Source organism: Prionailurus viverrinus, chromosome D3 (genome assembly GCF_022837055.1).
Source record: "Prionailurus viverrinus isolate Anna chromosome D3, UM_Priviv_1.0, whole genome shotgun sequence".
NCBI classification, from domain to species: Eukaryota; Metazoa; Chordata; class Mammalia; order Carnivora; family Felidae; genus Prionailurus; species Prionailurus viverrinus.
Window position 1 is genome coordinate 56,107,793 of NC_062572.1, and position 17,602 is coordinate 56,125,394.

At 34.7% G+C, this 17,602-nt stretch overlaps 1 protein-coding gene across 7 annotated transcripts in view; it reads right to left on the reverse strand.

Annotated features, from left to right (window-relative positions):
• The window catches only part of CCDC178 (coiled-coil domain containing 178), a 514,890-nt gene that overhangs the window by 405,190 nt on the left and 92,098 nt on the right, over positions 1-17,602 (reverse strand). For all 7 annotated transcript variants that reach the window (XM_047828874.1, XM_047828873.1, XM_047828870.1 and 4 more), the window contains 4 exons: positions 14,461-14,546; positions 10,872-11,072; positions 6,185-6,405; positions 808-950 (listed from right to left, as the gene is read on the reverse strand). In XM_047828874.1, coding sequence (XP_047684830.1) covers positions 808-950; positions 6,185-6,405; positions 10,872-11,072; positions 14,461-14,546 — 651 coding nt within the window. The remainder of the gene's footprint in view (positions 1-807; positions 951-6,184; positions 6,406-10,871; positions 11,073-14,460; positions 14,547-17,602) is intronic.

Consider the following 17,602-nt stretch of genomic DNA (forward strand, 5'->3'; position numbering starts at 1 on the left):
TGCACCCCTATGTTTATTGCAATATCATTCATAGACAAATTACGGAAGGAGCCCAAGTATCCACTGATGGATGAACGGATAAAGATGTAGTGTGTGTGTGTGTGTGTGTGTGTGTGTGTGTGTGTGTGTGTATGTATATATATATATATATATATATATATATATATATATATATACATAATACATACACACAGTGGAATATTATTCAGTCATAAAAGGGAATGAAGTCTTGCCATTAGCAACAATATGGATGGAGCTAGAAAGTATCATACTAAGCAAAATAAGTCGGAAAGACAAATACAATAATTTTACTCTTATGTGGAATTTAAGAAACAAATAAGTAAAGGAAGAAAAAAGAGAGAGAGAAACCAGGAAACAGACTCTTAACTACAGGGAACAAACTAATGATTAACATAGGGTGTGTGTATGGGGGGGATAGGTAAAACAGGGGATTAAAAAACATACTTATCATAATGAGCACCAAGTAATGTACAGAATTGTTGAATCACTATACTGTATGCCTAAAAATAATATAATACTATATATTAATAGTGTAATTAAAATAAAAAACCTAATATAAAATAAAATAAATTGACAGAAAAATAGTGCTTAGGAATTCATATACATATATTTACATATGTAAAAAACATGTCTTAATTTACATATAAACATAGTGATAAGATAAATATGGGTGATTTAGATTCTTTCCTTTCTCTTTATCTGATGTTTTATACAGGAATATAAATTAAATTTTAATCAATATTTTTGTTCAAAATGCTGTAAGCAGCATTTGTGAAAAATTCTTACTTGTAGGCTTCTAGGCTTGCTTCATCATTATGAATATCTTTTTCCATGTCTTGTTTCATTTGTTTAGCCTTCAATTTGGCATTCTTATAGTTTTCTATAGCTTCTGCAAGTTCTTCCTGAACTTGTTTGTATAATTCCATTACCTAGAAATGAAAAATATTATTGTTTATACACTTAGTAATTAAAAGAATAAGCAAGAGTAAGATCAGAGAAAAGACTTAGAGTTGTTCTGATTTTTTTTAAAGTTCTTTACATCAGTTTCCTCCCATATGTAGTCTATTGAGCACAGTAAAGTTTCAGGTTTGCATTAGCCTGAAAGACATCAATGCTAGAAATGTATAAAAGTTACTGAAGAAAATAACTTCAATATCCCAGGTAACATAAGCAAAATAAAAGAATTATCTTTTCACCTATAGGAGAATTGCTACTTTTTGCTATTTTTATCACTGAGGCGATATTACTTCATTGTACAAAAACCAGAAAACACAGATGGAAAAATAAATAAAATCACCTGTAATTCTCTCAGGAATAACCACTATTAATGAAAGGGTCCAAAATATTCCATTGTTATTGTTTTTTATTAATTATCAAATATAAACAATCTCCCTTCTCTCTCCATTCCCCCCCCCTTTTTTTTCCTCACTGCTGGAAAGTTAGAGGGAGAGGAAGAGAAAGCACTAGGGAGTGAACAATCCTTTCCCCAGTGGGTAAAGTGGTGGACTGAAATGAAGCAAGTGCCTCCTGGAAAAAGCAATAATGTTCATTAATTTCTAGAATAGCACAGATGGCAGTAACCCCTACAAGACTCCCCTTTAGGCACAGGAGTGTGGCATATGTATCTTAGCAGAGAGCAAGGAGTATGCAGGGACGATGAGCTAAGCAAACAAGAGGTCAGGAAACATAACAGAATTCCTAATATCAAATATCCCATGTCCAACCTGTCAGTACCTTTAGAAGAGGTAACCTGTAGGCATTGCTGGGGTGGTGGGCTCCCTGTCAGGAACAAGACAAATTCATCTCAAGGGCAATCTCTGGATTGGGCCCATGTGGCACTAGCATATCCTTCCCCCATTGATACTCCAGCCGATTGTGTACAATACTCTTGTGGCTCTATGGTGTTATGGGGCCAAGCTGCTTGATGAATTTGAAGGCAACAATGAGGCTGTGAGCTTGATTTGCAAGTAGCTATGCACTAGGGCTCAAGTACATTGGCTAGAGGTCTTGCATCATTTAAGCAATTGGTTATTTCAGCAGGCCTCTAGCCAGGACCTCAAAACTGAGTCAAGACAGGGGCGCCTGGGTGGCTCAGTTGGTTGGGTGTCCGACCTCAGCTCAGGTCATGATCTCAAGGTCCGTGAGTTCAAGCCCCACATTGGGCTCTGTGCTGACAACTCAGAGCCTGGAGCCTGCTTCAGATTCTGTGTCTCCCTCTCTCTCTGCCCCTCGGCCCTTCCCCCACTTGTGCTGTCTCTCTGTGTCTCAAAAATAAATAAATGTAAAAAAAAAAAGTTTTTTTTTTTAAAAACTGAGTCAAGACAGCAGAATAAAACAAAACAAATTTATATGATAAATGACTATAAACAAAACACTACATTATACTCTCCCCTAGCAATCACAATCTGTTTTCTGTCTTACAGACTTACGTATTCTGGATTTTCCATACCAATAAAATCATAAAGCATGTGATCTTTTGTATTTGGCTTCTTTATTTAGCATAATCCTTCAAAGTTGATTTATGTTGTGACATGTATCAGTATTTCATTTCCTTTTATTTCTTCCTATGGTATAGATATATCACATTTGTTTAGTCGTTAAGCCGACGATGAACACTGGGCTGTTTCCACCTTTTGGCTAATATAAACAGTGCTGCTATGAATATTTATGTAAAAACTTTTGGCTTTGTTCTTTAAATATCAGTTTTCAATTCTTTGTGGTATATAATCCTCAAGAGTAGAACTGCTGCTAGAGCATATAGTAATTCTACGTTAACCCTTTTGAAGAAATGCCAAAGTCTTTTCCACAGCATCTGCAACCCTTTTACTTTCCCACCAGCAAAATACCACAGTTCCAATTTCTCCACACAGACACCAAAACTTGTTATTTTGTTGTGAGTGGTATCTGATTGGGGTTTTTGCTTGTATCTCCGTAGTGACTAATGATGTTGAGCCTCTATCGTTTCATACATTTGCTGCCCATTTGTATGTATGCCTTTTAGAGATAATCTATTCAAGTCCTTTGCCCACTCTAATTGGGCTGTATGCCCTGATTTGTTGCATTTAAAAAGTTTTTTATATATTTTAGATACTATGTCCTTTCTGAATGTATAATTTACAATTGTTTCTCTCTCATTCTGTTGTTTTTGTTTTTTTACTTTTTTGATAGTACCCTTTATATTTTTTGCTTTTTTAATTGATATATAGTTGACACCCAAAGTTAAATTACTTTCAGGTGTATGACATAGTGATTCAACAAGTCTATACGTTATCCTATGCTCACAAGTGTAGCTGTCACCATACAATGCTTTTACAATATCATTGACTATACAACCTATGCTGTACCTTGTATCTCAGAGACTTACTTATTCTGTAAATGGAAGCCTGTACCTCCCATTCTTCATCATCCACTTGCCTATCCCTCTACCCCCCACCCCTCTGGCAGCCATCAGTTTGTTCCCTGTATTTACAGGTCTGTTCCTGCTTTCTGTTTGTTGTATTTCTCAGATTCCACATAGAAGTGAAATAGTACAGGATTTGTCTTTCTCTGACTGGTTAATTTCACTTAGCATAATATCCTCTAGAGGTCCATATATGTTGGTGCAAATGGCAAGATCTCATCATTTTTTATGGCTAACATTCTACTGTATATACATGTACCACATCTTCTTTACCCATTGATCTATCAATGGACACTGAGGTTATTTCCATATCTTGGCTAATGTAAATAATGTTGCTATAAACACAGGGGTGCATATATCTTTTTATAGGGTTTTGTTTTCTTGGGGTACTCAGTAGTGGAGCTACTGGATCATACGGTATTTCTATTTTTAATGTTTTGAGTAACTTCCATATTGTTTTCCACAGTGGTGTCCCAATTTATATTCCTACCAACAGGGCATGAGGGTTCCTTTTTCTCCATATCCTTGTCAACACTTGCTTCTTTTTGTCTTTTCTATTCTAGCCATTCTGACAACTATAAGGTGATAACTTATTGCGGTTTTTTCACTCCCCTGATGATTAGAGATGTGAAGCATCTTTTCATGCATCTATCGACCATCAGGATGTCTTCTTTGGAAAAATGTCTATTCAGGTCTTCCGACCACCTTTCAATTGTATTACTTGTTTTTCTGGTGTTGAGTTATGAAAGGTCTTCACGTATTTTGAATATTGACCTTTTATCAGTTACTGATGGTGCCCCTTAAGCACAAACGTTTTTCATTTTTTAAATGAGATACAATTAACATATAAGTTTCAAGTATAAAACATAATTATTCAATGTTTCTCTATATTGTGAGATGATCATCACAGTAAGTCCAGTTAACATCCATCACCACACATAGCTAGATGTTTTTGTGATGAGAACTTTTAAGATGTACTCTCAGCAACTTATAAATATGCGGTACAATATTATAACTATAGTCACCATTGCTACACATTAAATCCCTCTGATTTATGTATTTTATAACTAGAAGTTTATCTATTGGCTCCTTTTTCATTCATCTTCTAACCGGTGCTGCCTGTGGCAACCACCAATCTGTTGTCTATGACTATGAAATTGTATTTTATTTTGTTTCTTTTGATTCCACATATAAATGAGATCATATGATATTTGTCTTTGTCTGTCTGACTTATTTCGCTCAACATAATGTCCTCAAGGTCCATCCCTGTTGTTGCAAATGGCAAGATCTCATTCTTTTTTGGCTGAGTAAAAATCCACTGTATGTATATACATCTTCTTTATCCAGCCATCCACTGATAGACACTTAGATTGTTTCAACATCTTGGTTATTATAAATAACGCAGCAATGTACCAGGGGGTGCACATATGTTTTCAAGTTAGTGTTTTTTTCTTCTAACAAATATCCAGAAGTGAAATGGTTGAGTTATATGACAGTTCCATTCTTAATTTTCTGAGAAACTTCCATACTGTTTTCCACAGTGGTTGCACAAATTTACATTCCCACCAACAGTACACAAGGGTTCCCTTTTCTCCACATCTTTACCAACACTTATTATTTCATGTCTTTCTGATAATAGCCATTCTGACAAGTATGAAATGATATCTTACTGTGGTTTTGAGTTGCATTTCCCTGATGATCAGTGATGCTGAGAATCTTTTCATGTACTTGTTGGCTATCTGTATGTCTTCTTTGGAAAAATATTTATTCAGATCTTCTGCCCAATTTTTTTTCAGGTTGTCTCTGCTAAGTTCTTTATTTCAGATATTAACCCCTTATCAGATTTGTGACTTGCAAATATTTTCTCCCATTCAGCAGACTGTCTTTTCATTTTGCTGGTGGTTCCTCTTGCCATGCAAAAGCTTTTCACGGTGATTTAGCCCCACTTGCTTGTTTTTGCCTTTGTTAGGTTTGCTTTAGGTGTCAAATCCAAGACAGCAAGTAAAAGGAATAAACTAGATTTCTCTGTATCAACAATAGTTTGATATCTTAAAAAAATCAGATTAAAAAACAACTTGCAGAAAGTTATACGTTTGATACTATTTAAAGAATGAAAAAGAAACCATGTATTGTGCTAAAATACATATATATGTATAAAAATATACAACTTTCACCTAGAAACAGAATTTCATGGTGAGGTTGTCTTCAGAGAGCAAGGGAGGAAAATGGACTGGTTGAGGAAAATACAGAACACATTTAGCAGCTCTAAATAATCAAAAGTAATGGCAGGTATAAATGTGCTCATTTAATGGCAGGTATAAATACTTTATTTTTCTATACTTGCTCATTTAATGGAAGGTATAAATACTTTATTTTTCTGTAACACAATCCCACAATAAGAGTGTTAAATATTGAAAATATTTTATACTTTATTATCATAAACAATGAAAGTGACTGATATATATTTGCCTTCTCCTGCAGTTCAATTTACAACTTCAAATATTACCATGTTGTTTTAAATCTCCAAAATTTTATTAGTAAGTTGACTAAATATTATTAATACCCCTAAGTATAAAAGGAAAGAAGACACAGTTTAAATGAATATCAAATGACTGTATTGTGTGTAGTATAATATTCCTTTGGGAAATAAGTAGCAGGTCAATTTTCAATGAAAATGAAACATTTAAAGATGTTAATTTCTTTTAGCTGAAACATTTTTTATAACTATCTATAAATCTATAAGATACGTATCCATTAATTTACCTCAAATTTTTTTATATAAAATTCTTTCAGAGTTTCAAGTTCTTGGTTCTGCTTTGAGTTAATTAGAGGACTGCGTGCATTCATGTAGTCTGTGTCTGCTTGAAGCTTTGCATTAGCTTCCTCCAATTTCACCTTTTGTTCCTCAAAATGTTTTAGCTGATAAGCTCTATCTTCAAGATGCCATTGTAATTCTACAATATCTCTCAAATAGGCCTCATGTTCTAGACATACAATAACAAAAGAAAATCTGATTTTAAAACAAAAGCTCCAGAAGGCAATCTTTATTTGTAAAAGAGAAATATGAAATACTTTAGATTCCAAAATTACTTATCTGTGAAGCTTCCTAAATTTAATATAAATTATTTTAGTATTGCCTTATAAAATATATTGCTTTCATCATTTATCATCAAAGGGATTAAAATATATGTATTATAAGATAATAATTGTTTGTACAAATCCTGCTTATAACAACCAATGTATATACAGGGTTACATACAACCACTCTATGTAATTACAAAATGAGAAAAACTGCAAGAGTAGAGGCCTTTAAAATCATCTAGAAGTAAAACGATGAGATAGGAGTTATAAATATCAGAAAGAAAAAGGAAAAAAATAAGTACGATTTTCTGTTGATACAATTATATATCAAAACACAAAAGAATCAACTAAAACTTACAGGTCAGTAATATGAGCTATTAAAAAAGTGGCTATAAGCCATATTTAAAAAGTGACAGTAAGTCACTGAGTTCCAAAGCATTTGTTACAAAGAATTATTATGGTAATATCTGACTAATTCACATGACAAAACAATGCAAAACAAAATTAGAAGATTTAACATTGTGTTATTACTGAGATCTTCTTCCACAGTAGAAGCATTCTTGTGAGCATTTATATGGGACACAATTATCTTCCTACTCCATCCTTTCTCCAATCATAGGGAAGTACCCATGGAGCCAGGAATGTAGGTTAAGGGAAAGACAGAGAATCTAAAGAAACAGGTACAATGAGAGTACCAGGGGAATCTGAGTCATTAGTTCATTTGTGCTTTCAGACGCTGCTTGAGTATAATAAATATAGTATATGTACTCTCCTTTTTTTTTTTAATTTTTGTAATGTTTATTTATTTTTGAGAGAGAGAGAGAGAGAAAGAGAGAGAGAGCAGGAGAGGGGCAGAGAGCAAGGGAAACACAGAATCTGAAGCAGGCTACAGGCTTCCGGCTGTCAGCACAGAGCCCAATGCGGGGCTCGAACTTGTGAACTGCAACTTATTTCTGGTTATCTTTTTTGATAGGAAAATGAAAAGACATTTGCTAGATTATTGGCTGCATAGTGTCAGTGGCTGTCATTCTGGGGAGGAGGATGCAGTGACCAAGTAGGGGTATAAATACCACACCCTCATTCTTCTCCATTATCTCCCTTGGTCTCTTACCACTGAACCCGTTGGTTGCACTAGCAGGAAGCCAGAGTACCAAAAATATCTTTGATGCAGTCTATTATGAATAAGCTTCATGGACCAAAACACAAAAGATACAAGCGTGAGCATGCTGGTTAGGGGGATGGATGGATCTGGAGGAGTTACCACAAGATATCTAGAAAAATTGAATGTCCTTAATTTTCTGAAAATTGTAAGTAGAATTTTTTATAATAAATTATCCACAATTCTTTAAACATCATATTTCATATTAATGCTGTTAAGGAGATTAAAAGTTTTTCCTGTCACATAAATTGGAGACTTTGAGAATTTAAAGACTACATGAATATATAATTCTAGAACCTGTAAAAAAAATTCATAAAATTTAGAAATTATATCCTAAATATATCAATATGAAGGCAATATATTCCTGAAAGCACATAGTTTTTCAGGAATACTTTATAAATAGGAGGTACTTAAAAACTACATAGTAATAATGAATTTAAATTTCATTGCATATGTTAGCCACTTAAATAAAATAAAGCAGAAGAACATAAATTTGTTTTTTAAGTAGATTTTTAATAGTTTTTAAAAGATCTTTAAGTAGCTCTTTAAATAAAAGATAGCCCAAGCAATAAATTATCACCAATGGCAAGAATGTATTCCATCAATGAAAATGCATTTATAAAGTATCTATAATGTCCACACATGTATCTCAATTTAGTTTTATTTTGGCAATTCCTTAAGTAGAACTTCATATAAACCACAAACTACAGTATGCACTCTTATAAAGGCTATATGAGATTATACAGAAATCAGCAAAATATTAAACAAAACCAGCTCCCACTGATTTTTCTACTACTAATGACAAGGAAGGGCTTCCAAAACATTTTCAAAAATTGCAGATGACTCCCTGTGGATGTGAATATGAATCTGCTCAAGACCCTATTGGAATCCAGAATTTCCCAGAATTCCCATTCCATTCTGACCCTATTGTACTTTTGGTTGTCTCTAACATACCAATATATATGCATGTATGGATTTACAAATTACACAGCTATGCTATTTTATTAGTAGAGTATGCACATTTTAAATTCTATTCAAAAACCTTGTTAATCAGAACTAACTCCAAGCCTGAATAAAACATCTGTAGAAACTAAATATATTGTAAAATGTATTACTTTAAATACATGGGTAGAAAAATGTCTACCTGAGTTTAGAGCAATTTTGCATAATTTTTGGAATTAACTCTTTAGTAAAGGGTAGCAAAGTGCATAGACAAAGGCTAAGTTAAATTCATCCAGTCTAGGCTCTGGGAAATTTCCTGCTTCTTGAGTTCTGCTCCAGAAGGGAGTAAACAAATGGTGAGGTCAATCTGTGAGCTCAGTATTACTTTAAAAGGAGGAAATACTCATTAAACCTACATTTTATTTTATTTTATTTTATTTTATTTTATTTTATTTTATTAAAATAACATAATTTAGGAACCACTGGATACTGTATTTTATCTGGTGCAATAAAAGCAAAATTAAAAACCCAAATAATCAAGAAAGAAAATAAAAAGAATAAAATGTTAAAATGTAAGTAAAAGTTCTGGGGTGCCTGGCTGGCTCAGTCAGTAAAGCATGCAACTCTTGATCTCAGGGTTGTAAGTTTGAGCCCGACATTGGGTGTAGATATTACTTAAAAACAAAATCTAAACAATGTGTTACTGGAGTACCTGGCTGACTCACTTGATAAAGCACGCGATAAAGCATGCGACTCTTGATCTTAGGGTTATGAGCTCAAGCCCCACACTGGGTGTACACATTACTTAAAAAAATGTTTTAACTATATATAAATATATATATGTATATTCATATATATGTTATGTGCACACACACACACGCGTGCGCACGCATGCGCGCGCGCACACACACACACACACACACACACACACATATGAATATATAAGTTCTTTATTTTGAGAGAGAGAGGAAGAAATAGCAAGCGGGGGAGAGGCAGAGAGAGAAAGACAGAATCCCAAGCAGTCTCCTCACTGCCAGACAAAGCCCAACGCAGGGCTCAAACCCTCAAACTGCAACATCATGACCTGAGCTAAGATCAGGAGCCAGACACTTAGGGGTGCCTGGGTGGCTCAGGTGGTTGAGCATCCAACTTCTGCTCTGGTCATGATCTCACAGCTGGTGAGTTTGAGTCCCGTGTCAGGCTCTATGCTGACAGCTCAGAGCCTGGAGCCTGCTTCAGATTCTGTGTCTCCCTCTCTCTCTGTCCCTCCCCTGTTCGTGCTCTACCTCTCTCAAAAATAAACATTAAAAAATTTTTTTTTCTAAAAAGACAGGCATTTAACTGACTGAGCCACCCAGTCACCCCTATAAATAAAAGTTCTAACCTTTTCTCGCAACGCCCTAAAATGTATACACCCTACTATAGAAACTATAATTTTAGAAGACATATAACAAAGGTGTATGTAAGTATTCTTTTTGACACATAATATTATGTCTCAAGATGATAATGGCTCCCTTTTCCTCTCAAAAGTGCCTTAACTTAAATGATAGGTTTTTGAGTACCCTAATATAATCTACTTATAAAGCATGTAAATACTGAATTAAAAATTTTAACTGAATTAAAATTTATTTATAAACAAATTCCAGTCTCAGAAATTGTGTAGTCAGGCATGTTTGACAGGCATGTTTGGAGAATTAAAAAATCAAATGCCTTTAGATTATTTAATACTTTGCCACAGGTCTCTTACTCTTTAGTCTAAAAGACAGTATTTCCTTTCTAAATATTTGTTACTTACCCCTTGGAATCATCTCAAGTCTTACTGCCTGTTAAAAGTTCTTAATGAAATATACTACTGAATTGTCAAAAGCATATTCATGTTGCTAAAATATCACTTTAAAACTCTTTTATTTTCCCAGATTTAAATATGTGGCCAATGACAATAACTGGAAATCACTCAAATTTCTAAATTTCAAGTACTCAAACAATGTAGTCATCATAGGAAATGTGCCAAATGTCTGAATGCCACCCTTGAGTACCATAAATACTATGGAATTTCCAACAAACACCAAGCCAGGGAAGGTCCAGGTTTGCTCAGTGCAGTCCCAGTAATATACTTGAATTCAGCATTATCATCAATAGCATCTATCAAAACTGCACTAATTTAGATACAAAACAATGTGGTCACTGTTGATTTTTTTCCCCAAGTTTCAACTGATTATGCCTCTTCAACAAAGTAAATAGCAACATGAAAAAAATCCTTATTATTACCTTTCTGCACAGCTAGTGGGATTTCTTGAAGTCTCCAAATTGACCAAGAATCAATTTTCATGTGAATCTTTTTCTTTCTTGACTTTTGTCGTTTTAAAGCTTCTTCAGCTTCTGCACGGTCAGTTTCTAGACTTTTAATGAGATGAATGGCCTCTGATAGCAATATTTCCATTTCCTGCTTTAATTCTGGACACCTTTCATCTTAAAATAGAAATATGTACTCACATTTGTTAATGAATAAGGTTATAAACTAGGTGGTGGGAACATAGGTACTATCATATTGTTACTGTTTTTTAGTATTTATATGTTTAATAAGAGAATTTTAGAAAAATGAATTGGCCTTTTAAAGACAGCTCTATTATAACAGAATCCTAACATTAATTAAAACCTTTGAAGACAGATTTTTAAGTGAACATTTTATAAAATAATTAGAATAGCTAAATCTCAAGCAATAGCTTTATGTATAATATTTTACCTAAAGAAAAACTGCTTTATTCACAAGCTATATTATAGAGCTTTATTTTTAAATTATGCTTGTGTTTCGTTTCCTCTCATTCTATGACAAAAGCAAATAACAATGATTACATCAGATAAAGACTGAAAATCCTCAGATGGTTCCTAGAAATAAGACACTTTATTCCTTATCAGATAATAGCATCCCTAGTTAGCCTTGCCAGGAATTCATTGCTTCCAAATTCTGTTTATTCTGTTATAACACAAATTAACTCCTGTAATGAGATATATTTGTGATTCCTGGTTCACAGCTCTGAAATGTTACGGTTTAATGTTAACAGAATGATTAACATGGGTATTCATTCATCTATTTATACTAGAAACATGTAGAGAGCCTGTTACGTTCTAGGCAATATGTTCTCTCCCCAGAGATAGAGCAGTAAGGAAGATGGATACGGGTTCCACTCTGGTGAGATTTATACTTGTAAACAGTGACTTTTGCCAAAATGTGACATGACAAGAAGACATAAACAAACACCAAGTGTCAAGAAAGGCAAAGCCTCAAAGAGCTGAGGCTAGAGGAAAAACAGTAAAACTGGAAAAAGAAAAAGACAACTAATAGACCTCTGTTTTGTTTTACTTTGGACAATAAAGCAATAACTTGCTGCTAGAAGATTGTATTAGACATTGGTTTTAAGTGCAAGCTCAGTAGCCACACAGTTTCTACTTCTAACCTAGTAGGCCTGTCAAAGAAATTCAGCATGCTGGTTGAAAAGAATTCTTGAGAAACAGGATTCTCTACTGTAATGCATAAAAATTATCTTTTCATGGATTGGCCCTTTGTCTGGTCCCTACTTTGGTTTATTGTCCTCTGTTTTCAAATTCTACCACCTCCTGGATATGTTATATTCTTAAGTGTCTGGGTATTTTTACGACAACATACACAGTAAACACTGTATTCTCCAGCCCATTTATGATATATTCAATTCCTATAACGAGATTTCAGTCTGAAATGTGTGATGAAATTAATGCCACGTAAAATTAGAGCACATCTCATGCAATATAAATATGTTTTGGCAAACATGTCTATCATGTTTGCACAAGATGTCTTTTGTACTGTTTCTATGATAGCATCCTAAAATAAATGCTGTTTATAACTTGAAATGCCTCCAATTCATTGTATTTAATCTACCTCTCAATTTTTTTTCAGAATACCATTTCAATTAGTTTTACTGTTTCATACTAAGTGAGCAACCACTTGCAATTTTTTTTAGCACAAACACCTAATTACAATAAATCTTCCTCAACTTGACACTGTGTTATATTCTGGGAAAAAATGTGTGAGTTCACAATAAACATAGCTGTTTCACTGTTATGTTGTGGTCCTTAACATATTAATCTTTTCTTACAACATTTGTCATGTGCAAAACTAAGAAGTAATACATGAGCTTTTTTTCCCTTCAGTGTAGATATAAATATATGAAATGTAAATAGTAAACACAGATCTTCACTATGAATGAGAGTTTTGAAAAACAAAGTATTAGTGCTTTTAAAAAGTCCTGAATTCATGAGGCGTTTGGGTGGCTCAGTCCATTAAGCGGCCAAGTCTTGATTTCAGCCCAGGTCAGGATATCATAGTTCATGGGTTCAAGTCCCGTGTCTGGCTATGCACTGAAAGCATGGAACCTGCTTGGGATTCTCTCTCTCTCTCTCTCTCTCTCTCTCTCTGCTCCTCCCCTGCTTTCATGTTCTCTCTCAAAATAAATAAACATTTTTTTTTTTTAAGTCCTGAAAGCAGGGGTGCCTGGGTGGCTCAGTTGGTTAAGCCTCGGACTGTGGCTCAGGTCATGATCTCACAGTTCTTGAGTTCGAGCCCATATTGGGCTCTGTTCTGACAGCACTGAGCCTGGAGCATGCTTCCGATTCTGTGTCTCCCTCTCCCTCTCTCTGCCCCTTCTCTGCTCACACTGTCTATCTCTCTCTCAAAAATAAATAAACATTAAAAAAAAAGTTCTGAATTCATTAGTTATCTCTCATGAAAGGAAAATGTTTAATAAATCTTTATGGTGAAGGTAGGAAGAGGTGTTTAATATAATATTAAAACTATAGAGGTGCCTGGGTGGCTCAGTCCATTAACTGTTCAACTCTTGATTTCAGTTCAGGTCATGATCTCACGGTCATAAGATTGAGCCCACCTAGGGCTCTTGGTTGTACATGGAGCTTGCTTAAGATTCTCCATCTCTCAGGGGCGCCTGGGTGGCGCAGTCGGTTAAGCATCCGACTTCAGCCAGGTCACGATCTCGCGGCCCGTGAGTTCAAGCCCCGCGTCGGGCTCTGGGCTGATGGCTCAGAGCCTGGAGCCTGTTTCCGATTCTGTGTCTCCCTCTCTCTCTGCCCCTCCCCCGTTCATGCTCTGTCTCTCTCTGTCCCAAAAATAAATAAACGTTGAAAAAAAAAATTAAAAAAAAAAAAGATTCTCCATCTCTCTCTCTCTCTCTCTCTCTCTCCCTCTGTCCCTCCATTGCTCACGTGCGCATGCACTTGCATGTACGTTCTCTCTCTCTCTCTCTCTCTCTCTCTCTCTCTCTCTCTCTCAAAAAAATACATTCAAATATGCTGAAGTATTTTTAACAAAATTTTATTCCAGTATACAAATTGTTGTACATAAACACACACACACACACACATAGCAGAGCCTCTATGTCCAGTATGGCAGTCATGAACCATATGTGACTATTTAAATTTAATGTAACTTAAAATTAAACTGAAAAGTTAAATTCTTCGGTCTCCCTAGCTACATTTCAGGTGGTTAACAGCTATATGTGGCTAGTAGCTACTTTACTGGATGGTGGAAATAGAGAACACTTTGATTATCCCAGAAAGTCCTACTGGATGGCCTTGAATTACAGTTAGCTTCTTGAGAGGTAGGAAGGGATCATTATTTACTTAGGACCTAGCCCAGTATATGGTATAGCAAATATTTATTGAATTTTGTTGTTTAATCAAATGATATAGAAGGCTCTTTATTAGATATGCACAAGAATTATAAAACTTTTAAAAATGATTATGGTGATAATTAAAAATATTTAATTTTTAAACATAATTTCACTTATCTAAGTATGGGGTATAATTTTACCTCTTTCTTCTTCTGGTTTGACCTCTTTCATTGGTGTAGCAATACTCCAATCTTCCTTCCACTCTTTTGTGGAAGAAGTTCTGCTCCTATATAAAGGGAAAGAAGCAACTAATTAATAAAGAACTGTTGTACTTAAACTCATTAAGCAAATTTTAGGTGATTCTCTTACATTAACTTTTAAATGTTTGTGGGGAAACTTACTATGCATGATAATGCTACTATATAGGAGAGCAATATAGCAAAAGTCTGATACATAATGGGCTTGATAATTCATGGTAAATTAATAGACATTTAAAATCTGTCACAAATGACCTGAAAATATTTCAGGGGTTATTAAAACAGTTCTTTTTTAAAAATGAAATTGGTAAGGCACTTGGGTGGCTCAGTCGGTTAAGCATCTGACTCTTGATTTCAGCTCAGGTCATGATCTCATGGTTCATAAGATCGAAACCCTGCATCAGACTCTGTGCTGACAGCCCAGAGCCTGCTTAGGATTCTCTCTCTTCCTCTCTCTCTGCCCCACCCCAGCCTGTGTTCTTGATCTCTCTCAAAACAAAGACATAAACTTGAAAAAAAAAGAGAGAAATTGGTGTTTCCTGTAGAGTGTTTTATCAGAAAAAAAGGGGAGTTTATTGAGAATAATTTGAGAGCTCTTTCTCTAACTTCAGTTTAGCAGTTTCTGGGACACCAATATAAATTCCAAAACCAAAATTGCTACTTCAGATTTGAAATTATAAGGTGTTTGCAAAATGTCCAAATTAGTATGTTATTTCTTTCCCAAGGAATTTTTCTAAGTAAAGTTCTCTATATTGGATAATACAGAGAGAATATATAGAGAATTTCATCCAATTCTAGAATCCAGACTAGTTTTCATTGTATTTAAAAAGAAGTATTTTCCTTTGATAAAAGTTATAAGAAAAACAGTTATCAACAACAAACAAGGGAGTTATTTTCATGAAATTACTGTCTTATTAAATAAGTATCACAAATTAAAGGAAGTTCATACACACTAAAAATCATAATATAAAATAACACATATTAATTTTTAAATATAACAGAATATAATATTCTAATATTTCAATATTTATACAATTAGAATCATAAAATATTACATGCTGCTTTAGTTACGTGACGTTGTTATAGACACTGTAACATTCTTAGTCACATGACGACATATTTCCGATGACTGCATATTATGTATTTCCTTCTTCCACAATTTATTTAAGAAAGCCTGTTTGGCTTCTCAAAAAGAAAAGGGAGATGACCCAAATAGATAAAATCATGAATGAAAATGGAATTATTACAACCAATCCCTCAGAAATATAAACAATTATCAGGGAATACTATGAAAAATTATATGCCAACAAATTGGACAACCTGGAAGAAATGGACAAATTCCTAAACACCCACACTCTTCCAAAACTCAATCAGGAGGAAATAGAAAGCTTGAACAGACCCATAACCAGCAAAGAAATTGAATCAGTTATCAAAAATCTCCCAACAAATAAAGAATCCAGGACCAGATGGGGAGCTCTACCAGACGTTTAAAGCAGAGATAAAACCTATCCTTCTCAAGCTATTCCAAAAAATAGAAAGGGAAGGAAAACTTCCAGAATCATTCTATGAAGCCAGTATTACTTTGATTCCTAAACCAGAGACCCAGTAAAAAAAAAAGAGAACTAAGGGCAATATCCCTGATGAATATGGATGCAAAAATTCTCAATATATACTAGCAAATCAAATTCAACAGCATATAAAAAGAATTATTCACCATTATCAAGTGGGATTCATTCCTGGGCTGCAGGGCTGGTTCAACATTCACAAATCAATCAACGTGATACATCACATTAATAAAAGAAAAGATAAGAACCATATGATCTTGTCAATCGATGCAGAAAAGGCCTTTGACAAAATTCAGCACCCTTTCTTAACAAAAACCCTTGAGAAAGTCGGGATAGAAGGAACATACTTAAACATCATAAAAGCCATTTATGAAAAGCCCACAGCTAACATCATCCTCAATGGAGAAAAACTGAGGGCTTTTTCCCTGAGATCAGGAACACGACAGGGATGCCCACTCTCACCGCTGTTGTTTAACATAGTGTTGGAAGTTCTAGCATCAGCAATCAGACAACACAAGGAAATCAAAGGCATCAAAATTGGCAAAGATGAAGTCAAGCTTTCACTTTTTGCAGATGACATGATACTATACATGGAAAATCCGATAGACTCCACCAAAAGTCTGCTAGAACTGATACACGAATTCAGCAAAGGTGCAGGATACAAAATCAATGTACAGAAATCAGTTGCATTCTTATACACTAACAATGAAGCAACAGAAAGACAAATAAAGAAACTGATCCCATTCACAATTGCACCAAGAAGCATAAAATACCTAGGAATAAATCTAAGCAAAGATGTAAAGGATCTGTATGCTGAAAACTATAGAAAGCTGATGAAGGTAATTGAAGAAGATATAAAGAAATGGAAAGACATTCCCTGCTCATGGATTGGAAAAATAAATATTGTCAAAATGTCAATACTACCCAAAGCTATCTACACATTCAATGCAATCCCAATCAAATATTGCACCAGCATTCTTCTCGAAACTAGAACAGGCAATCCAAAAATTCATATGGAACCACAAAAGGCCCCGAATAGTCAATGTAATTTTGAAGAAGAAGACCAAAGCAGGAGGCATCACAATCCCAGACTTTAGCCTCTACTACAAAGCTGTAATCACAAAGACAGCATGGTTTTGGCACAAAAACAGACACATAGACCAATGGAATAGAATAGAAACCCCAGAACTAGACCCACAAACGTATGGCCAACTCATCTTTGACAAAGCAGGAAAGAACATCCAATGGAAAAAAGACAGCCTCTTTAACAAATGGTGCTGGGAGAACTGGACAGCAACATGCAGAAGGTTGAAACTAGACCACTTTCTCACACCATTCACAAAAATAAACTCAAAATGGATAAAGGACCTGAATGTGAGACAGGAAACCATCAAAACCCTAGAGGAGAAAGCAGGAAAAGACCTCTCTGACCTCAGCCGTAGCAATCTCTTACTCGACACATCCCCAAAGGCAAGGGAATTAAAAACAAAAATGAATTACTGGGACCTTATGAAGATAAA